The 27,917-nt window shown below is 49.3% G+C and overlaps 1 protein-coding gene across 2 annotated transcripts in view; it reads left to right on the top strand.

Annotated features, from left to right (window-relative positions):
• Nucleotides 1–14,364, top strand: part of MARCO (macrophage receptor with collagenous structure) — a 44,879-nt gene extending 30,515 nt beyond the window's left edge. For both annotated transcript variants that reach the window (XM_038564978.1, XM_038564977.1), the window contains exons 8-15: nucleotides 460–558; nucleotides 656–691; nucleotides 1,381–1,479; nucleotides 1,572–1,634; nucleotides 9,725–9,769; nucleotides 10,739–10,837; nucleotides 12,177–12,353; nucleotides 14,088–14,364. In XM_038564978.1, coding sequence (XP_038420906.1) covers nucleotides 460–558; nucleotides 656–691; nucleotides 1,381–1,479; nucleotides 1,572–1,634; nucleotides 9,725–9,769; nucleotides 10,739–10,837; nucleotides 12,177–12,353; nucleotides 14,088–14,218 — 749 coding nt within the window. In that variant the 3' untranslated portion in view covers nucleotides 14,219–14,364. The remainder of the gene's footprint in view (nucleotides 1–459; nucleotides 559–655; nucleotides 692–1,380; nucleotides 1,480–1,571; nucleotides 1,635–9,724; nucleotides 9,770–10,738; nucleotides 10,838–12,176; nucleotides 12,354–14,087) is intronic.
• The last annotated feature ends 13,553 nt before the right edge of the window (nucleotides 14,365–27,917 follow it).

The following is a 27,917-nucleotide window of genomic DNA, read 5'->3' as shown; positions in this document are numbered from 1 at the left end:
AATGTTCTTCTTCCACCCGTGCCTTTGAGTCTCTACTCTCAGCATTTGGAATCGACTTTCTGGAATATTCGGATTCTGGTTCAGGGTGGGGGCTTGAAAAATAATCCCCCAAATGCACACATGAAAATGATGGGGGCAGCGCTGGCTAAGCCTGGGCTGTGGTCCCTCCCCAGGGCAGCATGCTGAGGAAGGAGCTGAAACTCTGGCTTCTCCCACCTGCCAATGCTCATCAGCCAGGCCAGGGGACCTTGGCCATTTCTCCAAGAGTTCACATCTTGTCTCTGGGGCAAGGTGGTATGCTCCTTGAGGGCAGCTATTGTATCTTCCACTTCTGGGCCCCAGGTAGGAGGAGCTCAAGGAGTTTGAGTTTGGAATTTGGGTGGGACGACAAGTGTCAGTAGGACACGGGAGGGGAGTTTGCCCTTTTCCTGTCCTGACCACGACTCCTTGATTTTTCAGGAAGCAAGGGAGACAGGGGCATGAAAGGAGACACAGGGGTCATGGGACCCCCCGGAGCCCAGGGGAGTAAAGGTGACTCAGGGAAGCCAGGCCCCCCAGGTAAGAGGCTGTTCATTGACCTGTTGGGCATTTTCTTGTCCCCTGGCAGACTGAGCTGCAGGGGAACAAGATCCCTGAAAGTCCTTTTTCCTTGTAGGTGTGGCTGGTTTTCCTGGAACAAAAGGAGATCAAGGTGAGAACTCGGAATCCAGGGATCATTTGGGCTGCTGCTGCTGCTGGGCACAATCAAACCCAGGACATGACTCCACTGTCTTTTATTTCATTGTACCATTAGCCCAGAGTCCTTGAGGCCTCTTAAAACCTGGCCCTGCCTGAGAGGAACAGGCTTTGTTGTTGTTGTTGTTGTTTTTTAAGATTATTTATTTGTTTGTTCGTTTGTTTATTAATAAGAGACCCAGAGAGGGAGGCAGAGACACAGGCAGAGGGAGAAGCAGGCTCCCTGTGGGGACCCCAATGTGGGACTCGATCCCAGGACCCCAGGATCACAACCTGAGCCAAAGGCAGATGCTCAACCACTGAGCCACCCAGGTGCCCTGAGGAACAGGCTTGATTGGTGTTCTGTCTCAGAGCTTCGCCACACTTTGCCACCCAGGGGTGTGGAGCAGACATTCACAACCTGGGGTGCCTGGTGGGTCCTGACACTGCAGAATGGTGGCAGAGATGAACAAACTGCTCAAGTTGTAACTTTTCTCCTGCTGATTGGACTAGTTCATGGCTTCTAAGGGAGTTGGTTAAAGCTGCCCCGGGGAACATATCAGGTGGTGGGAGGTACCTGTGTCACTGCTGAGAAGAGGGACCTGTTGAGGGGTGGGCAACGAGGCTCTCTGGCGACCACACCAACCTTGCAGTTGTCACTTGCAGGACAACCTGGAGAGAAGGGTCTTCCCGGGGCCCCCGGCACGGCAGGATCTCCAGGTGCCAAGGGTGAGCCTGGCACCGCTGGCTCCCCTGGCCTAGCAGGTGAGGTCCTCGGGCCTGTGGTGGGCGTGGGGAGGGATGTCTGAAGATCCATGGAGCCCGGCCCTCATGTGCTCCGGGCTTCTGTTGTACAGGACCACCAGGGAGACCCGGGAGTCCTGGAACCAACGGCAAGAATGGAAGCAAGGGGGAGCCAGGTAACAGAGGGTGTGGGTAGGCGCTGGGTGGGGTCCTGGGTGTCAGGGAAGGACAGGGAGGAGGGCTGCCTCCCAGTGGGCCCACCAGAAGGAGGCAGAGCGTCGCTTGTGCTCTGGCCCCTGAGGTACCCTGGTTAAGGAGAATGCTTTCTTCCACCAGGGCCCTTTGAGCTCAAAGCCCTAGGGCTGTCCTCTCCTTGCCAAGGTCCCTGAAAGGCCCCAATGTCATGACCAAACTTCTACCATTAAAGAGAAGTGAAGGGCAGCTGCCTCATATTGTCTCCTGGCCTGCCTTCCAGCTGTGTTCACAGTTTCCGTTCTCTCCAGCTGACTTGCAATGGGGCCCCAAGGGTCAGGGCTCTGGAGATTTGGGCAGGGAGGTCAAGAAACCCCTTCTTGCATATTCTCCCAAAGGGGCTCAGGCTGAGAGGAGTGACCCACAGTAACCAAACTCACAGTGACTACTGTATAAACATTCATGCCAACTTAATCTACATTACAAACCATTGTGCCAACTTAGTTTAGGTTGTAAACCATCAGACCAGTGTGGTCGACTTTATAAACCTCAATGCCTATTTTGTCTAGTCACCAAGTAAGTCTGAGCACCTACAATGGTCTAGAAAGTCTGAGCCACTGTGTGGGTGTTGGGACACCATGATGCATTAGACCCACTGCCTGCCCTCATGCATATAGGTCGGTGCAGAGACAGGCAGGCGGACTTGCCAGACTCTGTCTGGCACACTCTGTTGTGGGCTTTTGCGTGGAGAAGTGCAGAATGCCCTTTAGAAAGTCAAGTGCAGCCCGGAGGTGTCTTAGCAGTGTAAGGTCGAGCTCAAGGGCTGTGCAGCTGCCTAGGATGGCTGTGGATCATCTGCTGCAGCCCCTCCTGCCAGAGCAGAAGGTCGTGTGTGTTAGACAACCTGATGGCCCACGCAGGGCTGTGTGCAGACCCGCACTAGGGGCAGGTCCACTCAGTGCTCATTGATCAAGCAGTTGACTGATGGATGGATTGATTCCTTAAACAAATGTGACTTAATTCAGCTAAATGCTTCAGTTTCACAGTGTCCCCTGTCTGGTAGGGCTGGGCAAAGGCAAACAGCTCAGGAGTGATGATTGAGTCTTATAGAATGAGTGGAGCCTGGCCATGTGGAGGAGGAGAAGGGAAACCTAGAGAGAGAGGGAACAGAGCAGGCGAAGTCAACAGAGGAGTGTGGGAGGGCTCTGCAGCCTGCTGTCCCTGGCGTCTGAGGTTGGGATGTGAGAGAGGGTCAGAACTCTGGTCAGAGGGGTGGGTGGGGCCACCTCCTGGATGACCCTGGACTCTGGGCTCAACCATTGTGGTTTTTCCCAAAATTATTGGGTGCCAAGGCACAGGAAGCTCTAGTACCCTCTCTCCTTCCAGTCCATCCAGCTTCAGAGCTGATTTCTTTCTCATGGACTGTGTGTCAGCGTGAGCCAGGAATCTACTACCTGATACCATGTAGACTCCACCTGAAGGCAGCCGGCAAGGTTTCACATTCTGGGTGTGGTGGTCACATGGCCCTGACTTGTTGGCCACTTCTGATCTTAAATGTTTTTGCCTTCCTTGGTCCCAGATAAGATCTAGGGGTCTGACTTAGGGCCTGAGGCTGCCCTACCCCCATGTTTTCTGCTTGGCTTCATAGTGATGATGGCTTTCGTCCCTCAGTTATAGACAGTGAGTCTCTCTCCCCACCCTTCCCCAGCCTCCCCCCACTCCCAGACTAATGGTTCTTAACTAAGTAAAGGACATTAGAGGTAAAACACGATTTTACCCACAAGGGACACTGTGTCCACTCCCCAGGCCCTCAGCCTGTGTCTCCCACTGTGTGAGGGTAGGGGATTTTGCCCTCCACTCCACATCCTGGGAGGGTTTGCATAGCAAGAGCCCGCTGCTCCTGATAATGATCATTTCCATGACAACCCAGTGAGATAAGCACTCTTGTTAGTGCTATTTCACAGTGACTTGCCCAGACTTGAGGAACCAGGAGGTGGTACATCCAGAGTTGGAATCCAAGCCTGGCTGACCCAAAGCTGGGGGCCTTATCCATTACCCTCTGTCATGCTCTCTTCCTTCCCAGGCAGCCTGAAAGTGCACCCTACACCCATCAGGCACTCTGATGAGCGACCCCTTTTCTCTCCATCCCAGTCCAGGAAGAATTAGAGCTGAGGCTACAGCTCTAATCCTTCATCCTGAGACAGAAACATGATGTTCTCAGGCCCTGCTATGGCTCTTTGTTATTTATCCCAAAACCCACCTCCCTTATAGCACAGAGACCTTTGGCCCACAGCCTGGGGATCATTTTAAATCCATTATCAAGTTCCTGTATATGTGTTGAGCTTTTTGGGGGATCTCCATCAATCAGGCCTAGCGGTGAATACCAACCAGGCAAATTCTAAGGGTTATTCCTTACTGTCTACCCAAGTAAATATGGTGATCACATTTTCAATTTGGAGCATGTCATGATTACGACTTATGTAAAATTGCATAGGTCTTCCACACAAACCCACAGGCTTGTCTTGATCTAGTAGCTAATGACTCACATGGACATCTCAAGAAGGAATTCCCATAGGTCCATAATCTGGCTGCACATAGGCAGGTCTATATATCATCCCAAAGTCAGAGGTTAATGAACCCTTGGAGAGGTTAGATTTCTTATTTATTTATTTAATTTTCTAAATTTATTTATTTACTTATTCATTCAACAGGCTTTGTTTTATTTATTTATTTATTTATTTATTTATTTATTTATTTATTTATGAGAGACACAGAGAGAGAGGCAGAGACACAGGCAGAGGGAGAAGCAGGCTCCATGCAGGAAGCCCAATGTGGGACTTGGTTCCAGATCCCAGGATCATGCCCTGAGCCGAAGGCAGATGCTCAACCACTGAGGCACCAATGCGCCCTCCTTTTATTTATTTATTTATTTTTTGGGAAAGGTTAGATTTCTCAAGTGAGAAAAGGAAGGATGGGTGGTGAGAGTCAGACCTTCTCATCATGGAAGATAATACATACTTTTCAATGTCAGAACATTGGTATTCCCCAAACTAGAGGTACTATGATGTTTGTCCAATTTAGGTTATATCAAATCAGTTTTTCAATCCAATGTACTTCCCATTTTGTAAATAAAGTCATTAATCTCTCAAGAGAATATCCAGCCTCACTGGTGAAAACAGAGAAATTACAGTGCCTTCATTTGACCTGGGTAACAGCCAGATCCCATTATTGAGCATTCATTATTTAAAAAAAAAAAAAAAAGATCAGTCTGTTTAGAGTAATGCCCCTTGGCCGGGCACTGTGCTTGGAATTTATTCCCATGATCTGAGTTCATCTGCTCACACCCCTGAGTTTCATCATCACGATCTTACAGCCGAGGGAGCAAACACTCCCAGAGGGTGAACCCTCCCTTTGGGAGTTTCACAGTTAATATACTCTGAATCTAGGAGTTAACCCCAAAGTCAGATTCCAAAGTGATGCTTTTCCAGATTGTGTGAATAACATAGAATGTAGGACTCTAGAGAAGTTGGAATCGCCTCCAGTTCTTATTCCACAGCAGATGGGTAAATCTTGGCTCAGCCACCACACCCTCCTATTATTGTGAACGGTCACTTACTGCACCCCAATACATTCTGGTGCAATGTTTCACTGTGTTGACACCCCCTTGAGGGAAAGGAGCCATCTCAGATTAAAGATGCTGAAAAGGAAAAAAAAAAAAAAAAGATGCTGAAAAGGAAATTTTTTTCATTCTGTCGGGAAGACAAACCACAGTTTATTACATAGGATATTACCACTCAGTAGAGCTTTCTCCAATGGTCATTTCCTTCACCATTCACAAAACAGCATTTTACCAACCTTCTCCCCACCAAATTTAGTTTTTTCTAACCTTTGGTTTTTTCAAAGGATTATGAAATCCTTTGATTTGGGAGGGGGGAAGATTGCAAAAAAAAAACCCACAAAAAATTAATTTTAGCTCTGAATCCCTTAGCCATCTCAAAGTTTGTTTGTAAATGAGGAAGGTCTTACTTCCTCTTGTAATCTTGGCATTTCTCTTTCTATCATCCCATCTCATGAAATGACATTAGAAGCTGCCAAACTCTTACATTTCAAAACACCAGATCAGAATTTCTGCATTTCAACAGCCTTCATATCTAAAACATAACAGGAATCGGAATTTTCTGTCCTTTTATTTTCCTCTTGGGCAAAGCCAAAATGAAAATAACCTGAAGTCCATTTTCTCACCTGTATTTTAAGACATTTTACTTTGAAGGTAAGCAACAAAGCATAATTCATAATAGCAATTAAGCCCTATATTGTGAATATAATTTCTCAGTTCGTTCCAGTCCCAGTATCTAAGTACTGAGTTACTTCCACAATTTATTAAATTCTACCAATTTCCATTACTAAGTTGTCACTTATAAAACCTGTTCTCATTTTCCTCTAAATTTCTCAGAGATACCTGCAAACGTCTACAGGCATACCATTTTTGGTCTCTAGCCCACCATCTTACTTTTTGCCCCATAGCTTAATCTGGCAGTTATTAAACTCATCCTCAATTTGCGAGGCTGCACTTAGCCTGTATGTCAAGATGGTATTTAAAGAGTTTCCTAATGTACTGGAAATTTCTACATTAAATCAGAGTTGGAAGACTTGCTCTTCAACTTGCCCTGGGCTGGAGTTTCCTCCCCTGTAGGATATGAGGAATAGTCTAGAATAATATCCAGGTCCTTGCTAGCTTGACAACACTCTGGGTTTGAAATTGGCAATTTCCCCTCAGAGCAAGAACGTTCTAAGATTTTAGGCAAAACACCAGCTCAACACTAACCAATAAGGAAACCTGTGCTTTCTTTCTTTTTAAAGATTTTTATATATTTATTCATGAAAGACACAGAGAGAGAGAGAGGCAGGGACATAGGCAGAGGGAGAAGGCTTCCTCTAGGGAACCCGGATGCAGGACTTGATCCCAGGACCTGGGGATCATGCCCTGAGCCGAAGGCAGACGCTCAATCATTGAGCCACCCAGGAACCTCGGAGATGTGTGCTTTCTAACTAAATGATTTTCTCAGAAGAAAGTCATTTCTCTAAATAAACACCTCACAAATAATTATTTGGGTCCTCTCAGCTTGATACGTGTGTGATATCCAGGAAAACCCAGTTAGCTGTGGTTAAGAGGAGAAATCAGCATTTGTTTGCCTCTAAGACAGGAAGGCTGCTCGAAGTAGGTGGGCTGGGAGTGGGTACTTAAAGTGCCTGTGAGGTTTGTTTAGGGTGGTACCCCTCAAAATGCGGTCCCCAGGGCCAGCTGCATCAACATCACCTGGGAACTTGTTACAAATGCAGAGTCTCAGATCCCTATCCCTGATCCACTGAATCAGCAACTCAGGTGGAGCCTGACAAGCCCATTTATTTCACAAGCCCAGTGTAGATAATTCTGATGCACCCCTTGCTTGACTACTCATTTAGAGGAAATGGATGGCCTAGGGTGGGCTGGGAGTATCTTTGGACAGCCCGAGTGAAACTCCAGGAAGGTGTGAAGCCATGCTAATGGGACACAGGGAACTATAGCATTCAGTGGGAGGCCAAACCGGGGTGACAACCCAACCTCACTGCTCCCTCCCTGTGTGACCTTGAATAAATGACCTAGCATCTGTGACTGTGGACTTCCTTCTCTTCTGTATAAAGGAAAATGGCCCTACCTTGCAGGGCAGGTGAAAGGTGGAACAAGGGTGTATATAAAGTCCCTGGCAGGGTGCCTGGCACAGTGCAGGGAGCAGCAGGTACTGGGTCCCAGGTTGGTGCAGAGTTGGGAAGGAGGCTGTGAAATGAGGTGGGGGAGTGTCAGTCCATGGGGACCACGGACCTAGTGAATAGGTGAGTCTCTATGATTTCTCTCTGTACAAAGTATGATTGTTATTTGGTGCTTTGGGGACAGCTGCAGATGGGCACTTGTTTGGGAGGGGACAATAAAAAGAGGTCACAAGGGCCTGGGGTCCCTGAGCCATGCTTTCAGGGACAGACTCTTAAGGTAGAGTTTCCCGAAATATGGCACTCTCTAGGATGCAGACAGAGGGCCAAGGGTCAAGGTATGGATTGTTTTTTCTATTTACTCACAGCCAAAGACAGATTTCTGAGTGTGGCTTCTCCTCTCTAATCTTGACATGTGCAATTCAGATGCTGATGAGTGGAGGAAACAGGTGCTACTTCTGCTGGGCCACCTCAGGTCACAGCAAACAACGATGGGGCTTGTTGAGCATTAAGCCCAGAGCTCATGTGGGCCAGGGTCTAAGGCGGGCCCCCCAACCCCCTCGCTGCAGAGTGGAGACAGATGCAGGGTCCATGGGGTCCCCGTGACAGCGTTTACTGAGCACTTAACCAGACACGAGTCTTAGCACGTGGCACAGACGACTTCATTTCAGTCTCATGACCACTTCTGAGGCAGCCAGGAGACCTAGAGCAGAAAAGTGAGGCTCCCAGAGGGCAGCACCTTGCTCAAGGTCATAAAGGCAGACGCCAGCCCTTGCTGCCTGACTCTGGCCACTTTGCTGTCTTGGGAGAAAGTACACCATCCATAGGCGAGCCTAGAGAGGGCTTCGCAGTCATGTGACATCAGCCAACTTAGCAGGTTTTATAGACTTGATCTGAGGTCTCCAGGGGACAGAAGCAGGGAGGCATTCTAAAAAGAGGGACTGGAGTGTGTGCAAATGGCCTGTGTAAGCTGGGGCCTGCCTGCTAGGGTCTGACCTCTGAGTTTCCTCCAGCTTTTAGAAGAAGTTTGCTGAGCCTCATGCTGTCCCCTCCTTCACATGAAGGGCTGAACTAGGTATCCTCTCAGATTGTTCCAGTGCTTCCTGGTTTTCTGGTGCCAAGGTCTAAGTAGTAACCCTGAGCTCCTGGTTCTTCTGGCCTACTTCCAGGCAGCTCCTGGCCTGGAAGGAGAGTCATCAGAAGGGCTGCTGGCAGCCAGATTCCCTTGCTTATTATTTCAGAAAGGGGTCCCGAAGAGGCCCCCCAGGCCCCTCGCCTGCCCTCCATTGACCAGCACACAGTAGGTGCTTAGGAAAGTCAGGAATTGAACTGGGAGGCAGGAATTTGCTCGGGTAGGAACTTCCCCCTGGCAGGGGGCAAGGTGGACCCCCTCAGGGTGGGCTGGCACCATGGGAAGCACACCAGTCAAGGGTGTGGTAGTGAGCACAGGGCTCCCCTGGCTGCCCTCTCCTAACTGGTATTTCACAGTCAGTACCGAGCTTTCCTTTCCCCCAGTTTGTGTGTCTTGGAGTCTTGTTTCTCTGAAATAAAATCAGTCTTGGCACTTAAAATTAAGAAGCCACAATGTTGCCAAACCAAGAAAGTATATTACTTCACTGTGACCCAGCACGGTGCTGGGAACGGGGCCTTCCGTGTAGGTCAGTGAATAAGGGGATGAGTGGGTAGAAGGATGGAAGAAAGAGTAGGAGGGAGAGAAGGAGAGAGGAGGGAAGGAGTTTTCATATTAGAACCACGAATAGGATCATTGCCGATGATTTTGGTGATTATTTTTCTACTTTCTGGACATGAGACCCTTTGGCCACACAAATCTTTAGCCATTCTGGGGCCACAGTGAAATGAACCAGCAAATGCTATGGGACATCGGCTGTGGCCAAGGGGCCGCCAACACTCCTGATAGCCAGGGAGTCCCCTCCACAATCTTCTGAAAATAAAGATGACTTTATTTTCAAAACATCTCTTGCTTCTTTTCCAATAACATGCAGCAGGGAGGAATGGGATTGGATTGATACGCCAAGTCAAGCTATAATCGGACAAAGAAGGCCAGCCCATAAATCTGGAGTCCGTCTGTCTGTCTGCCTCCGACTTTTATCCACTACATTTCTACTTCACCCTAAACACGTGTCCCCATTTATCTGCGGTCTGTCTCCTTTTATGCTCTGCTAAGGAGGCTTTAAACAATTGTGGAGAACCGATGTATCTTTCCATCTGCATTAATCAGACAAAAGGTAGAGGTTGTCTAAGATTAAAAGTGTCTAATATCTAAGTTTTATTATCTTCCTCCCCCCCCTTTCCTGTATTTCCATCTTAGGACTTCAAGGACAAAAAGGAACAAAAGGAGAATCAGGAGTTCCAGGTAAAGGGCCGGCTTCATTTTAATTTTTCCAAACGATGTCTGGAAAGGCTCGTGCTCGGAGAACAGGTCTTGCTGACTTTGAACGTGCTCCTGTCACCTTACCCTCAAGTGGCCTGGGCCCACTCTGTCCCTCAGGACTCAGATTCTTCCCCTGGAAAACCCAAAGAGCAACAAAACTCAGTGACTGGAGGCAGTAGAGAGAGAGGCCGAGCTGAGGGTAGAGAAAGGGTGACCACAAAAGCCGATGGTCAGCTGGTGGCCTCAGGCCATGCAGCCTCCACGGAGCTGGGCAACCTTCTGCTCCAGGTGCCAGGTTGGCTGCTAAGCCTCTATCTGCTACCCCATAGCTGGTTGGTCCATCTCTGTCTTGCCTTGGGCTCCTCAAGCTCCTTCTGTCCTCCTCCTGCTGCTTGCCACTGGCTTCTTAGGATCACCTCAGTTTTCCAAGCCCTGGCCTGTGGTCAGTCACTGAGCACACTTCCCACCTAGCACTTCTAGTCTTCTCCACAGCCCTGCCCTCATGAATGCCAACACGAAACATCTCAGACGCATTTCTTGAACTGTCTTTCTCCCTTGTGAGCTGGGTATTCAGTTCCTATTTGAACTTTATACTAAAGGAGATCTCAAGGTCCGGAAACATTCTAGCAGGTTCTCCCAGAATGGCTAGAACTTCTACCCAATTAGGTGGTCTGAGGAGGACCAACAATGTCTGGGGAATCCTGTCAGCTGTTTTTACCTGTGTGCTTTCAACCAGCATCCACAGGAGAGTCAGTAAAGAGATTAGAGCAATACCCACCTCCTACACACCCACCCTCACTACCCCTCCCAGCTGGACCAAAGACACAGGCTGAACATCCAAAAAGCCCCTTCATGATGGTGGGAAAGTTTGGTCATTAAAGACCCAGGCCCTTGGTCCCCCTTGGAAAGCAGAGCAGGGCATCTGACTGAAGTGGTCTCTCTCCTTACCAGGCCCTGCCGGCATGAAGGGAGAAATGGGAAGCCCAGGCCTGGAAGGCCCCAGGGGTGCATCTGGCCTGAAAGGTCAAAAAGGAGAACCAGGAATGAAAGGTAAGGCCTCAGTCTGTGATTTGTGGGTTCCAAGGAGAGGCCCTGTTGTAAGGGGTTTGGGGGTCTTCAGAACCAGAGGTGTAGAGGTTTATTGGCTCCCTGATGAGTTCCGTGCTGAGATTGACCTCAGCCTTGAGCACACAGAAGTGAGCAAGGCACAGCCTGGGCATTCAGAGGGGTAGATGCAATGCCCAGCCATGCCCTGGCCACCAGATCTTTCCACAAAGGAGATGCTTCCCACTCCCTGTCTCTTACCTGCTAAGTGCTCCTCACTGATCTGGCTTAAATCCTTCCTGCGGGGCGGTATAGCTCAGGGGTAGAGCATTTGACTGCAAATCCTTCCTGCAGTACCTCAGGCCTGTTTCATCTTGCTCAACCACTGGTTCTCATGATACATCCAGTCCCCATGATGCCAGGTCACTGGCACAGCTGGAGGAGACCTCCCCAAACCCCACCCTCCTCCCCATCGCTGGCAAAGAAGGGTGAGAGGATCCTGGCTTGATTTCCTTTAAATTGTGTGGGGTTGGGATGCCTAGGTGTCTCAGGCAGTTAAGCGTCTGCTTAACTTCGGCTGGACTGAGATCATGATCCCAGAGTCCTGGGATCCAGTCCCACATCAAGTTCCTCTCCCTTTGCCCTCCCCACTCCTCCCCACCCCCAGCTTCTGCTTGCTCGCTCACTCTCAAATAAATAAATAAAATCTTTTTTAAAAAATAAATTGCATGGGTTTTGTTTTCTTCCTTTGTGACAGGATCTCCTGGACAGCAGGGAACACAGGGCCAGAAAGGTCAAAAATGTAATTAGTATTTCTATTCTCTTTAATTTGTGTCTTTGAGGGAACTCTGCACTTGAAAACCAGAGGTGAAAAAAAAAAAAAAAGAAAGAAAACCATAGGTGAGGTAGGGGAGAGACGCCGACTCTCAGAGAGATTCCTCATTTGGGGAAAGAGCTACCAGGCTTGGCCTTGGACTAAGCCTGCTCATGGCCCAGAGATGTCCCACCCTCTCCTCCCTCCCCCTGCTTCTCTTTCTGTCTTCTTCCCTCTCTCCATCCCCTCCCTCCCTTCTTTCCCTCCTTCCATTTCCCCCTCCACTTTTCCTTTCCTTGTCACCACAAGCCAAGGCAGGATGCGGCCGGCTGGATGTGTGAGTCCAGCGGCAGGTGCACAGAGGCTGCTCGCCGGGTTGCGTTGGTGCCGTATAAGGAACATTCTGGGCTCCAGTGACAGCCGAGCCTGGGGATCCCCCCGCCCCATGACAGAATTGCCAACAATGAAAAGGCAGAACCGTCACCCACACAAAGCCTCTCCTCACCTCTTCCCCTTCTGTCTTTTATCCAGGTGAATCCCTGGTGAACGTGAGGATCGTGGGCACTAGGACCCGGGGCCGGGCTGAAGTTTACTACAACGGTGTCTGGGGGACAATTTGCGATGACGACTGGGACAATTCAGATGCCACCGTCTTCTGCCGCATGCTGGGCTACTCCCGGGGGACAGCCCTTTTCTCAATGCCACCTGGTGAGTGGGTCCTCCTCCAGGAGCCTCTTCCCTGAAGGCTTTCTCTTTGGTTACAAGTGACTCAGTGAGTCGGAGTTAAAAGGATTGGTTGAAGCAGCTGAGAGGTCCTGCTGCTCAGTGGCCCTGTCTGCCATCCTTCCAGGTTGGCCACCCCAGAACAAAGGAGACCTGGACAGCCAGAGCTTGGCTGGGGCTATCGCTGACCCAGCTTGGGACACTGCCTGGGGCTGTCCAGAAGCTGACTGCTCCATGGCCAGGGGTGTTTGCAAGCCAATGGCTCTCTGAAGGACAGCTGAGCTGCTGGCCCCGGGAGAACAGGGAAGTGGCAGGGTCGGCAAACACATGTGTTCATCTCAGCTATCTGGAAACCAGAAGCCAGGATGGGCCATGCTGTGATCACCTTTAAGAAGAAGGGGCAAAGGAAAGAGAAAACAAATCAGAGCAGGGACTTCCTAAAATCAGTCTTGGAAAGACGTCTGGGATGCTAGAGACTCGGCCTGTATCGTTCAGCAAAAAGTTCAAAATTTCAACCAAAGAGTTAAGTCCCCAGACTGAGACCATTTCTTTGGACACAAGCGTTGATCTTGCAGGGCCACTAGGCCGGCTTCTCCTGCCCTCATCCCCAGATGCTCTCTGCCCATATTGCACCACCCTGAAGGGCCTACGTGCTTTTTAATCTGAGTTCCAGTTGGATTGTAAAACTCCTTTAAAGTATATGTTTTCCTCACATAGATTACACTTATGTAGATTGCCATGCTGTATATCGTGTGTAAAAGTGTATATTCCTGTAATCAGGTACAGATCTTCCTCAATTTACAAATGGGGTGACATCTCAATAAACCCAGCATAATTTGAAAACATTGTGTCAAAAATGCATCTTATCCACCTCACCTACCAAGTGTCATAGCTTAACCTCGTCTACCTCAGGGGTGCTCAGAACACCTACATTTAGTCCACAGTTAGGCAAAATCATCTAACACAAATCCTACTTATTATAAAGTGCCGACTAGCCCACGTAATTGATTGAATACTGTAGTGAAAGTGACAAGCAGATTGGTGGCCTGGGTACAGAATGGTTGTAAGTGTGTCGGTGGTTTGCTCTCTTGATCGTCTGGCTGACTGGGAGCTTCTGCTGCCCAGCATCACAAGTGAGCATCGACCTACATATCCCTAGCCTGGGAAAGGATCACAATTCAAAATTCCAAGTATGATTTCTACTGGATGTGTATCCCTCTTACACCACCATAAAGTTGGAACCCGTAAATCAAACCATTGTTAAGTCGGGACTATCTGTCATCCTGCTGTTTTCCTCTGTGCTCTTGATCTGAAATCACTTATATCAGAAGGAGGTGGTTTGGAGGAATGTGTGAATGCTGTTGAGCCAGAGAACAGCCTGGTTAAAAGGGCATTTGAGGAAAGTGGGTACAGTTGCAGGGAATAAACAGGAAGAGACAAACACTGGGAGACCCCCAGGAGGAAATATCAAACAGTGCAGAGATTAAGTATTAGTAATCAGTAATAGATTAAATAACTTAATCTATTTCATCTAACCTTTGGATGAGACTTTTGTCAAAGGGTAGAAAGCAGGAGGGAGGCAGAGTCATTATAAGAGAGTAAACCTGCCATCAGCATCTTGGGCCCGAGTGGATGTGAGGGGGAACGGACAGCCTATCCCAAATGGAAGTTTGGCTCTAATCCTGCTCTCCTCTTTTTCCCTGCTTTCCCCATATCCAGGCACTGGGACGATCTGGCTGGATAACGTCGCATGTCAGGGGACTGAGGGGTCCCTATGGAGTTGCAACAAGAGCAGCTGGGGCTCTCATAACTGTAACCACAGTGAGGATGCTGGCGTGGAGTGTAGCTGACACCCCTGCAGCCCGTCCACCACACTGCACCTGAAGCATCTGCACACATGGATGCTCAGCTCATCTGGCAGGAGGCCAACCCTCTCTGAGGGGTCGCTCTGGGATAGGGTCACCAATAAAGCTCAAAGCCCGACCTGGTAACGTCATTGGCTGTGGCTGAAATCACTAGTTCGTGCTTCCCATCTTGTACTAATGAGCCCTACCTGACCCACATATTTCACTGAGCTCTCACAGGGGACAGTGAAGTCTCAGCTTAGAGCCAGGGGGAGGGCGGCCGAGAGGGGGATCAAAATGCCCTGTGGAAAGTGCAGAGCACATGTAGTCAAAATGAGGCAGGACCATCCCTTCCCTTTCAGCTCCAGCAAGGGAGCTGTTTGCCAGCAAATGAGGAGGTAGGCGTGTAGTTGACAGTGGGTTGCCTGATAAATAGGAATTGTGCCTTTAAGCATGAAAATTAGTTTTCGTAAGGTGTGAGTTCCATAAATGGACTGTTGTCTGTTTTATTCACCCATGTGGGGGCTCAGTAAGCATATATTGAATGAGCGACTGAACTAAACCAAGAAGGTAGAGCAGCTCATGTTCTGAGAAACTCAGCTCCCACCTCCCTTTTCAGGCTTTTCCAGGGCTCTAAACTTTCCAAGTACAATCTCTTGTGCTCTCTCTCTCTCTCCCTTTTTCTCTCTCTCCCTCTCTGAACATCTTCTAATTAGTCTCTTCCCTGCACGGCACTCCACCAACCACCTCTTCATTCTCCAGGCGGCAGCCTGAGATATCTTTAGAAATGACAAAAAAACCAAGCTTTAGGCCCTGCCTAAAGCCTTCAATGGCTTGTTCCCCCAGGCAGTAGGCCACACTCAGACCCGGCTTACCAGGAAGTGCCCCTGACAATGGACCCTACAAAGCTCCCCCTTGATGCTTTTTGTTTCCTCTCTGTGTTACCTACACAGCATGCTAGATTCTTGCTGTTTTCTGATGGACTCTGAATAAATGAAGGAAGGAAGGAAGGAAGGAATGCTGAGAAGAGTGCTCTGCTTTTCTGCACTGGGATTGCTTCAAAGTTTCCTTGCAGCTGGAGGGCAGGTCCTGGTGTATCATATTCTAATTTTTGTGACTAAGGACACCCCACTCAAACAGTTTCCCGGATACAAATATATGGTTTTCTACAAAGGTGAATCTGATCCTCGGTCTTTTATATTTTACAAAGTTAGCTTTCAAAACAAATTCATGAAGCCCCTGGTTTACTAGGTGTATTGTAAAGTTTAAAAGTTCATATCTTCCTGCTGCCTCAACATCCCCACAAACACGCTGCAAGCACCCAGTCCAGGGAACCAGGTGTCCCAGTGCGGTAAGGTGGGCCTCTGCCACCAGTTCCCCTTCCTAGCTCCTGTGACTGTGACCCAGTGCTAGTCAAACACCAAAGGGCATCAATGAAATCCCCTCATGCCCTTTGCCTGTGCACCCCGGCCCCCAGTAAAGGCCCTTAGCCATGGGTCCTTGCTGTCTCTTGGCTCCCTACCTGCATAGCTGAGCCTGGTCCCTTGGTGCCCTTCCCATGTAGCCCCCTCTCAGCCTACAGTGATCTCTCTAGGACCTGTGAGTTTAATAAGCTTTGTTTCCCTGCACCTCTCCTGTGCCCCCTCTTGTGGCAGCTCCTGAGTGACCATCCTCTAAAAGGACAGGGAACACTAAAGCATCACAGGATACGTGATGTTATTCCCATCCTATAAATGAGCAGAGTTGTAGAGAGGTTAAGTGATGCAGTACGTGGCTCTAATCCATCACCCTCATGTCCATGGCCTTGCCAGCATGATTTTGCAGCTCATCGTCAGCAGCTAGGGCTGCTGCTCTTTCACTCTCTGGGAATTCCTATCACGTGATGAAAACTAGCCTGTGCTAGCCCAGAGGGGGACAAGTGAGCATGTGGAGCAGGGTCCAGTCACCCCAACTGAGACCACCCTTCATCAGCCAGCCTATAGCTGGCCACAGTCACAGTTGGGAGTTCAGCCAAGGCTCATCAAGCCTGGCCCACATAGAAGGAACTAACTGTCTAACCCACCCATAAACTCATGAGCAATCACTGTTGGTTGTGGCTTAAAGCCAACAAGATTTCAGTGTGGTTTGTTATATGGCAGTAACCACCTAATAAAATTAACTTAACTAGGGACACACAGCTAGGGCCACCTGGGTGGCTCAGTGGTTGAGCGTCTGCCTTGGGCCCGAGTGGTGATCCTGGAGTCCTGGGATGGGGTCCTGCATCCGGCTCCCCACGGGGAATTGCTTCTCCCTCCCCCTGTGTCTCTGCCTCTCTGTGTGTCTCTCATGAATAAATAAAGTAAAATAAAATAAAGAAGACACACAGGTATTAAGAGGCAGAGAGGGGTTTGAACCCAGGTCTGTCTGACACCAGTAAGATTAAGAGACAAGGGAGACTTGCCCTTGCCCATACCTCCGCCTGCAGCTCCTGCTGTAAGCTCTCAGGCCAAGCTAAGCAGAGAAAGCTCCAGAACCACAGGCGGAAGGGGGAGGGCGCTGCTCGTGGCTGCAGTGTGGGCACACTGGTTTTGTGGCCGATGGTGGGGCTCAAGAGGAACTGGGTAAAATTAGCATGACAGCACCCTCAAGGCCAGAGAGCAGACTGAGGCGCGGCCGCTGAATGTTGGGCATGACCTCCCGACCTCTGCCAGACGCTGCTGTGGGCTTGAGAGGATCGTCCTCCTTCCTGCTCCCCTCCCGCAGCCAGGGTGGCCCTGCCGAGGCCGTGGGGACGGGCACCAGCTCGGGGCAGGCGGGCAGCGCAGAGGCGGCAGGCCCCGGCGGAGCCCTGGTGCCCGGAGCCCCCGTCACTTCTGCTGAGCGGGCCAAGCCCAAGCTTTCCGGGCAGCCCTGGACACGCCGCTGGGGCCGCGGTCCGGGGGCCGGCGGGCTGGGGCGTCCGATGTGCCCCGGATCAGGCTTCTGTCCGGGCCATCGAGGGGCGGACTGTTGGCCCTCGGTTCTTTTTTTTTTTTTAATGTATTTTTATTTTTTAAAAAAGATTTTATTTATTTATGAGAGACAGACAGAGGGGCGGGGGGGGCAGAGACACAGGCAGCGGGAGAAGCAGGCTCCACGCAGGGAGCCCGATGCGGGACTCGATGCAGGACTCGATCCCGGGACCCCGGGGTCACGCTCTGAGCCCAGGGCAGATGCTCAGCTGCTGAGCCACCCAGGCCCTGGGGCCGCGCAGACGGAGCGGGCCGTGGCTCCGGTGCTGCGGGCCAGGCCTGTGACTACGCAGGCGGGAGGGCCAGGATGGGGCGGGGCCGCCCTCCCCGCGCCCGCAGGCCCACGGCCCGGCCCGCGCCCCCGCTGCCGGCTGCTCGCGGCCGCTGCCCCGGAAGTGCTCGGCCATGGCCGGAAGCGGAGGAGGACCCGGAAGCGGAAGCTGCCTCCCGGGGGCCACCGGAGGGCGGCTTCTGTCTTGAAGGCGGAGACGCACGAGGCCCTCTGTGCCCGCTGGAGACGGTTTGGGGAAAAGACTATGGGATTTGGGATCAGGTTGGAATGCCGGCACCGATGCCCAGGGGTGTGGCTTTGGGGAAGTCCTACAACCTCAGAGCTCGTGCTTCCCCGTCATGATGAGATGCCAAAGGAGGTAATACCCGGCTCGGCTCGCGTGGACTGACTGCTGCGCCGTCGGCCCGGGCCAGGGCTGCGGGACGGGCTCCCCTCCCGACCGCGTCCCCGCCCGCAGCTGCAGCTGCGCCGGACGCCTTTCCCCCCTTACGGCCCAGTTCACGTGCTACTTCCTTCCGGAAGCCTTTTTCCTCCCTCCCTTCCACTCCCGGTAGCCCATCCACGGAAGAAAGGAAAAGCCAGAAGCCCAGATCTGAGGGCCGGCTGGGCTATGCACCGTGCTGGAGGCATTCTGTTTTCGTGCTGGTTAGCCACGATCTTATTCATTCGTCACTGCAACCCCGGATGGAATGGGTCCTTAGGATTTCCATTTTACAGATGGAAAAATAGGCCGAGAGAAGTAAAATGACTTTTCTTTGGTCATTAAGACTCATCGCCAGGTCTTCTAGTTCTGAATACATTTTCCTTTGCACCACGCTGGACCCAAGAAGCTTTCAGAAAACGTATATTGTCGCAACACAGGAATCTGCATTAAATCATATGCAAACAGCATCCCTTGGTAGGGATGGTTCTAAGTCTTTGGGGCTCAGGAGGGGATCGTAACTCCAGGAGTTTGTTCATTTCAACACTTGTCCCTTCCCCTTTGTGGCAGAGTAATCAGGTGGATGAGATCAAGTCCAGGAAGATAAACCATCAATTCATAAAAGAGACACCATAGGCCAATAAACATTTTTTTTAAAAGTTCATCCTTACCTTCAATGAAAGAAATGCAAAAAAAGAGAGATCATTTTTTTTAAAATTTTATTTATTCATGAGAGGCGCACAGAAAGGCAGAGACAGAGGCAGAGGGAGAAGCAGGCTCCATGCAGGGAGCCCGACATGGGACTCCATCCCAGGACCCCAGGATCACGCTCTGAGCCGAAGGCAGGCGTTCTAACGCTGAGCCACCCAGGCATCCCAAAAGTGAGATCATTTATTTGCATGTCAAATTGGCAATTTAAAAAAAAAATCCTTGCTTTTGGTCAGAACATTCACCCCTCTGTCCCCTCTGCCTTTTCTCCCACCACATTTTCCCTGAGCCCTACATGCCTGGACCCACCTGGCAAGATGGTGCTCAGCATAATTTAGAACAGTTCCTTGCCTCTCCGCTCTGTGGGCAGGAACTGTGTTTGTCTTGGTGTACTCCTATTATTTAAAACAGTGGATGGCACACAGTGTATATATATCATGTATGTGTATGTAAGATGTACATATATATTAAATAATTTTTTAAAATGTATATACCTAGGGAAGAAATTGGAAAGAAACACACCAAAATGTCTCTCTTTTACAGGATTATGATTGATTTCATATTATTTTTACTTTCTCATGGGCCTTTATTTTTTTAAATACTTTTTCATAAGTTAGGGGTTGTCTACCATGAGTATATATTTATAAAGCAGAAAAGAGGTCACTATTTAAAGTAAACAATACAAGTACAATATGCATCATCAAAGAATCCAGAATCTTCCCAGTCCTGGGCTCAGACTTTCAATTCTGGCCCCACTGTGTGCTGCCGTGTGTTGCTGTGGGTTCTGGAGCTCAGGCTCCTTAGAGTATGAGAGGCCTGGCGTCCAGAAAACATCTATACTGCATGGGGGGCGGTGCAGGGGATGACTTTATATTTTATAACAAGACATAGTCAGTTCTGTTTGTATGTTCATGAGAAAGACCCAGTAGTGAGGGAGAAATTAGTAAATCAGGAGAGAGGGCATAATTTCAGCAGCTGAATCCTTACAAGGGCTAGGGGTCAGAGGGGTTCTGAACTATTGGTAGAAGCAAGATAGTTCTTCCATGGTGGCAGGAAGAAAGGCAAAAATATGAGTATGTAAAAGCCAGTGCATTTGGTGGTGGGAAGATGAAGGACCGGTGGAGTTCTCATTGGATTACTCCTGTGCGCTCAAAACGGCAGGACCAAGATCAGCAACTAAGCTGTAGGTGGGGGAGGAACGGGTGCTGGAGGGCCAAGGGAGAAGACTTTGACGCTACAGTGGGGAGGGAAGGGCCACATTGGTACCTTTACTGGAAATACTGGGAGTAGTCAGGCAGCCATCCACTGAGGGCTGACCCTGTGCCAGGCACACCCATTCTCTCATTTGATCTTCAAAACAATCTGCAAGAGACAGATCCTAAATACACAAAACAAATTGATGGTTATCTGGGTGGGAGGGGACGGACAAAATGGGTGAAGGGGAGTAGGAGGTACAGGCTTCCGCTTAGAGAATGCTGAAGTCATGGAGATGAATGGCACAGCATAGGGAACGTGGTCCACGTACTGTGATGGTGTTGTATGGTGACAGATGGTAGCTGTGCTTGTGAACATAGCTTAGTGTTACAGACTTGTCGAATCATTACGTTTGTATGCCTGAAACTAATGGGACATCTTGTGTCAACCACACTTCAATTAAAAAAAAAAAATGCAAGATAAAGATTCCTGAAACCATCATCCAGATAAGGAGCTATGTGTCCAAGGTTACACAGTCAGTAGAGGCAGAGGGTGGATTTGACCCCAGGCATGTCTGATGACAGAGATAAGTGGTCCTCCACGTACCCTGCTGAAGATGGCTTTGCTGAGCCTCATGCCCCGCCTCCCATTCTGCCCAGCTGGGCACCACCTCATGCCACCGCTCTCGTCCCAGTCAAGTCCTGTTTCCTGAGAAACCAGCAAATCTGGGGGCTCTTGTATATCCATGGCTACCAAAGCTTTAATGTCCTACCAAGAGAGTTCAGAGGTGTTTTTGACGAGGCCCCCTCTGTACTTAATACTGAGCTGTACCTCTGTTTACCTTTCCACTTGCCACCACCCTGATCCCAACGTCACCAGCTCACATTTGCATTTTCCCTTGCAGTTTGCCAGAAATTCACCTGTGCCTTCTATGAGGGAGTCACCGACACAAAGCTTAACGACCTAGTTCCTATTCCCTGCAGCCAGGGTCCGCAGGGGAAACCACAAGTGAATATATTCTCCTTACACTGTGATGGGCTGGGCTGGCCTGTGAATGTGGGGATCTTTGCTCTGAACCTCCATCAGGCCCAGGTTCCAGTTGGGATTCCTTCCTTCGGTCCCACTCCCCAAATCTATACAGTAAAACCTTAATGAACACACATGGAACACCTTTATGGTGTCCCCCCACTAACTACACTCAAAATCATATAAAAGGTAACACAAGACATTTACAAGTTTGTTAAGATACACATTAAAATGGCATTTTTTTCCTCTGGATTTTCTTATTGTGGTGCTTTGATAAGCTGTTGAAAGCTCTTCTCTGGCCCTCTGGCCCTTTTGGTCAGGACTGGGAAGATTAGAGCAGGAGCAGAGTAGGTGCTTGATGCGCACAGGCGGTTAGTCTCCCAGCAAGAATCTGGTAGACACCAGGCAGTGACTGCTCATTGCAGGAGGTGGCAGGACTGCTGTTGAGGAACAGTCTGGAAAGGGGTGGGCTTCAGGCCTCTCACTTGCCTCAAACAGAACCTGGCTGCCCCTAGCTCCAGACCTGCTGGCTGCACCCTGCTTTCCCTTCAGGGCACAAGGCCTGGAGGTTTGCATCTGTAGACCTGGTGGTGGTTTGGGGGGTTGCCTTCTCACTGCGGGCACGCGGGGGCGCTGCAGGCCGTGCTCAGCCTGCCAGGTGCCTGACGTCCTGTCTGGCTCCACCAGAGGCTGCGGTCCCCCCATGGCTCCCTGGCCTGGGGTGTCACCTGCTCTCAGCCCTCCTGCCTCGAAAGAAATACACGCCCTTTATCTGTGCTCAGTCCGGGCTTCCACTAACTTCCTTCCTCCTCCCTCCTCCTCATCCCTAGGAATAAATAATCTATAGTTGGTCCTGGACAGAATGCTTTCAAAAGGGCATGTCCTAAGGGGTCAGCACCCTTAGGATGCAGAGAAACTTGCATTTATTAAGCACTGACCGTGACCTGCTACCATATGAGGTTCTTTATAAGTATTAATTCCTCACAACAATCCCATGAGAATCTATAACTCCCATTTTACTGAGAAGACAACTGAATTCACAGAGGTTAGGTTATTTGCTCAGGGCCACACAGCAAGCCAGTATGCAACAGAACTGATGGTCTAAACACAAGTTGACCCAGAAACCCATGTTCCTCTCCTATACCTGCCATCCCTTTCCCATACTTACACCTCAGGGCAAAGAATGTGAGCAGAAGGAGGTGGGTACTCCAGCAGGTTTGATGGAAGGACTTCTGAAGAGTTTGGGGGAAACTGACAGTTCTTTCTTTTTTAATAAATATTTTATTTATTTGAGAGAGCTGGAGAGAGCATGAGTGGGGGGCGGGGCAGGGAGCAGAGGGAGAAGCGGGCTCCCCACAGAGCAGGGAGCCTTGTGTGGGGCCTGATCCCAGGACCTCAGGATCATGACCCAACCTGAAGGCAGACACTAACCAACTGAGCCACCTAGGCACCCCTGAAAACTGACTGTTCTATTGTAGAAAAAAAGCACCAAAGTAGTCAAGTGACCTGGGTTCTAGTCCCTACTCAGTCATTTTTTTGGATTGTGACCTCCAATCATATTCTTCTCCAGGGCTTGATTCCTTGTCTGGACAAGGAAGGGTGAAACTAGGTCATTGCCAAGTGTCCACCATCTCTGACAGTTTGTATATGCAGGACTCCCTGGGTAGGGGTTTCATCCAAAGACTGGCCAATGAGGACAGGAAAGAGCCAAGAGGGCTTCATGCAACCCATGTCATGGTTGTGCCACCTGGGAAGTGGGGTCTGAGTCCTGGAGAGCCAAAGGCCCTGAAAAGTGTCCCCACCCAAGGTCTGCTTGATGGTGGCCAGTTGGTGTGAGAAAGCAGGCAAGCAGGGAAGCAAGTGTCCTTAGAAGCAGGTGCTCAGCCATGGTCTCAGTGGGCTAGTTATAGTGGTCTCATGCTCTCTGGCATGAGGAGATGCTCCCCAGCATTATATAGCCCCCCTTCCATTTTAGAAAGCTGTCTCTCTCTTTAGGCTCTTTCTGTATAAGCCCTAATGGGTTTAACTCATTCCAACAAATCCTGCTCAGGTACATTCTAAGGGACAGACCCTGTAGCAGGTGCTGGGCAAAGGAGAAGGAGATGCCCCATAGCAGCTAGGCCAAAGAGCTCTCTGGGGGGAAAGAACCATCAGCACACAATTAGATGATCCCATACAGGGTCCAGGGACACAGAGCAGGATAGGTGAACCCAAGGGGGATGATGTGGTTCATGAGAGGTTTTCTGCAGAAGTCCCTCCCACCATTGGGAGGATGATTGAAGTTGCCCAGTGGAGCAAAGCAGGGGAAAGGTGTTCTAGGAAGGGGGAGCTGTATGAGTGGGTTGTAGGGGCTGCACATTGATGGGACAAGGCCAGGGAGGGGCCTGGCACAGCCCGGCTAAGAGGGTCCAAGGGCTGGGACAGGAGCCTTGATGCCCAGAGTGGAGGGTGGACTCCAGGCAGATTCCTGGCTGGGGTGCCCAAGAATATAGCTGTGCTATTCACCAAAGCAGATAATTCAGAAGTGGGGCAGATTGTGGGAAAGAGAAGCATGAGTTTGACCTATGGGACGCCCAGAGGAGCTAATTGGCATGGGCAGGAGGGAGTCATCAGGGCCGCCTTGGCCTGCTGAGGAGGGCCTTCCAGAACATCTGAAGTGTGGAGAGTTCTCAGAGGCAATTAGAGCAATTCTGTGATTCTGACTGTGGCCCCTGCTGTCATTGATAAAAGAGGCTGCAATTAATTAAAAATGAGCCTCCTCCCTGGTACTTCTAGCAGTTTGGCCAGAGAGCTCTGCTCGCCCCCATCTGTACAGGAACCCTCCCGGGTCAGTTCAGTCAGAGCTAGGATAGGTGGGCTGGACAAAAGCTTGGGCCAGAGGCAAAACTAGCCTCCAGAGCCGGCAGGCTTCACAGGCTCCTGCGTGGGTACCCTTACTTGACAAAGGTATAGAGAGCAGTTCTCTGTGCCAAGCACTGTGGCAAGTATGAGGGATCAGGGAGTGAAAATCATGATTCAGGATCCCAAAGACTTCACAGTCTAGTGAGGGAGTTAGGGACATCAACAATTTCAATAGAGCATACAGTCAAAGGTGCCTGAAGGAAGAGTATTTGAGAACCCTTGATGGAGGTGAGGGAGTAGGCATTCCATTCCCCCCATCATTACTTTCTGGTGCAATGATAAGAATTTCCTTTTTTAAATTATGTGCCAGGCCCCTGAGTTGAAGCATCTGTAATCTGTATCATTACCTTGAAGTTACTCTATACAGGGGGAAATCGATGCTCAGAAAAGAATAGTTGTCTTATTGCAGGCCACACAGCTGGTGAGAAGCAGAAATGGGGTTCAAACCCAAGAATATGTGACTGAGCCCAAACTCTCCACCCCAGGGTGCATGCACCCAAGCCCCTGTTAGCTCATTCCTACAGAGGCTCAATGGTAAAGTAGAGAAATGAAAGAATATATGACCAAGGCTTGCACTGGGGTTGAGAAGGAAATGTAGAAAAACCAGAAGGTCTGGCCTTTGAGGATCTTTGGAGGGCATGATTTGAATTGGATTCCTTCATGTTAGAGCCAAGCAAAGGTCTGAGAGGCCATGAAATTGGCATTAAGACACAGTTGGGTTGACTGCTGAACTGGATTAGAGCCAAGGTGTCCTTGTCCCCAGCTCAGGGCTCTTTCCATCCACCAAGTTGTGCCACTCACCGTGGGACACGCACACACAGTTGCCCAAATTAGTGATTCATTTTGTCTTTGGCCAAGACAATACTTTGATGTTTGAGGATCACCTGAAATGAAAGTTGCCCAGAAGATACTCCAGCCACGGCTGTATCTTCAGGCAAGATGGCAGTGGCCTATGGTGGTAGCGGGGAAACATTGTGGGCACCTTGCAGCAATATTTTCCTAAAGGTATTCAGGAACAATATGCAGTGACATAAGGACTTCACAAAATGAGAAACAACGTGGTGCGAGGGGTAGCCCAGAGGGATCTCCTAGACTGGCCCCGGTTGGCTGAACAATTCAATGTTTCTCACGTGTGGCCTTGGGCTAGCTACTCAATTATTGTCTTAATGTAATTTTATTTAAAATCTATTATGATACAAAAGTAGTACATGCACATAATAAAAAGATCAAATCATACTCAAAAACATAAAATCGATAATAGCAATGCCTTTCTGCCTGCATGGAGTCCCCGTCTTCCTTCTAAATGCTCTTTAAACCCAATAGCCAAAAGCCAGACTCATCATTTCCATCCAAAGACCTGCTCCTGCATTTCTCATCTCATTTGATGGAGTAACCATTCATATCCTGTTTTAAGGCAGACATGCTTACTAGTCTGACATGTATCCCTCAAAAAAAAAATGTAATGTCATCCATATAACAGCATATGCTTTTTATCAGCGTAATGGCATAATTCTAGACACACTATTCTCTACTGAGCTGCTTTTACTTACACTTCATCCTTCCTAATGGCTACATGATATTCCACAGTACAGATACAGCATAACTCATCAATTCTGTCCCCAGTTGATGAATATTAGGTAGTTTGCTATCTTTAAACAGTGCTGCTCTGAGCATTTCCTACCGGTACAGCTTGTGTACTATCCAGGACCAGGTGGAGTTGATGAGTCAAATGGGATATGTGTCTTTTTTTTTTTAAGATTTATTTATTTATTCACGAGAGACACAGACTGAGAGAGAGAGAGGCAGAGACATAGGCAAAGGGAGAAGCAGGCTCCTCGCAGGGAGCCCAATGCAGGACTTGATCTTGGATACCAGGGTCACGAGCTGAGCCGAAGGCAGGTGCCCAACCGCTGAGCCACCCAGGCGTCCCGGGATACGTGTTTTAAATGCTGACATAATCCTAAATAAGCTTCCAAAAAGGTTTACCAATTGACTGCCACCAAGAGTAAGAGGATGCCTATTTCCCCGAATCCTGGACAGCACTTGACAGTAATGAGCATTTTAATATTTTCCAATCTGAGATGTGATTATTGAAGTCCCTTGCCATTTTAAATTACATTCTTTTAATTATGAGTTGAGAATACTTTCATATTGGCTTTCGCTTTTAAGAACTTCCTGTTGACATCTGCTCATTTGGGGTCTTTCTCTCAATGATTCTTTCAATGTAATTAGGGAACGAATTGTCTGCCATATGCACTACAAATACCTATACAGTTTGTACTGAAGAATCTCCTTTTTTTTTTTTTGTACTAGAGCTTTTAATTTTGTGTGTGTTGTCAAACTTATCAATCATTTCCTCTGTGGCTTCAGGGTTAAGCTGTTCTTTAAATATTTTGTGGCTAGTTTCAATTTTCACCCAACTAGAGCATAGGTTCTTTACCAGCATTGCCTGAAGATTAGATAGATGGATGGATAGATGTGTATGTGTGTGTGTGTGTGTGTGTGTGTGTGTGAGAGAGAGAGAGAGAGAGAGAGAGAGAGAGAGATGGAGAGAGAGATGGAGAGAGAGATATGGGAGAAGTATCTGACAGTGTTAACCATTGCCTCCTTTCCAAAAAGAAAGTTTTTAAAATTCAAAATGTATAATGTGCTTTTTTGGAACATTGTCTCCCCTTCATTTTCTCAATGTTTCTGGAGCCTCACTCCACTGTCTCCCTGACCCCTTTTAGCCTTCCTCCCCACCTCCTTTCTCTTCTGTTTGACCCTTCAAAATGGGCACTCACCCTCTTCTTGCTTCACTGTCCATACATTCCCTGGTAGGAACGGTGCCACAGGGTGGCTGGGGGTGGTTACCTCAACTCCATCTGCTTCCTCCCAAAGCCACCTCGAAAGCAGATGAAGAAAAAGAGAGAAAAAAAAGCAAGTCATGTGTGTGATTTCTCTTTCTTGAGTAGAACTTGAATGAAAACGTCTTAGAAGACTTTGCTATTTCCATGTATGAAAAGTAAGCAGGAGCAGGGCGCTGTGTATGCCAATGCGGCCTGAGCCAGTGTGGCCCCTCCCCTCCCTGCACTGCGGCTGCTCTGTCCCTCTGGTCTCAATTCTGCTTCTGGCCACTGCCCACCTCAGCAGCAGCAGCATCCTCTGGGTGTCCCACAAGTGCCTTTACCCATTCAGCCTCACAGTAGGACCACTGCCTCCTTTGTGCTCCTTCTCAAGAAGAAGATGCTGCTCTCTGTGCAGAGTCTCCGGAAGGAGACAAAGGGGCTCCCTCCAGCTCCTCCAGTTCCTTTCAGTCTGTCACCAAGTCATCCTCAGACCCTTTGCCTCTTCCGAGCAACCACTGTCTTAGTCTTGATCTTTGTCCTCTTTTCCCTGAACCAGCCTCCAGCTCATCTCCTGCCTCATCTCTTGCCCCTTTTGGTCTCTATATCCCCCTGCAGCCTAAAGGGCTTTCTAAAATTCACATCTGACTTCTTCATTGCTTGGGTCGTAACTCCAGGCCAGGATGGAACAGCACCCAGGTACCCAGAGGATCCAGGATCAGGGCACCTGACAAATGTTCATGGGCCTGAAGTGAGATGGCCACTTTAAGAGCTGAGGCTCCAGTGAGTGCCCCTCATCACCCAGGAATGGCTCCAAGTTCTCCCTCCCAGCCCTGACTCAGCCCTGCACATAGTGACTTCCTGCACATATTTATTGAATGAATGAGTGAATGAATGAATGAATGAATGAATGAATACCTGGCTTTTCTCTGGCCTGACCTCATTTTCCTTTGGGTCCCACCTCTGTGCTTTGCCATCCCCCTCTAGCCAGCCCTCCGGGGACAGGTGCATCTACCGCTTCCAGTTTAGGCCAACCAACCTCTGGCTGCTCTAAGGTGCCTCAGAGGGCAGATCATGTCAGAAGAGAACTGGGGCAGATCTTTTGGGTAGTGATGGAGGGGTGTCGCTAAGGTACGGATGGTCTCATTTCTATCCTTTCCTTAGCTAGATTTTTTTTTCATTGAAAAGTTATTTTACCAATGGTGAAAAAGGAAGCAATTCCTCAGGATATATTAAGAGTCTCACCCTGACTCAAACCCCCCATCCCATTCCGGTCTCCTTAACAGTTTCTTGTGTATCTTTCCAAATACGTTCTATGCATATCAAAGCATATGTACTTTTCTTTTCA

Source organism: Canis lupus, chromosome 19 (assembly GCF_011100685.1).
Source record: "Canis lupus familiaris isolate Mischka breed German Shepherd chromosome 19, alternate assembly UU_Cfam_GSD_1.0, whole genome shotgun sequence".
In the NCBI taxonomy this organism is placed as follows: Eukaryota; Metazoa; Chordata; class Mammalia; order Carnivora; family Canidae; genus Canis; species Canis lupus.
Note: the sequence above shows the minus strand (reverse complement) of the source record. Positions and strands in the feature narration are given on the sequence as shown.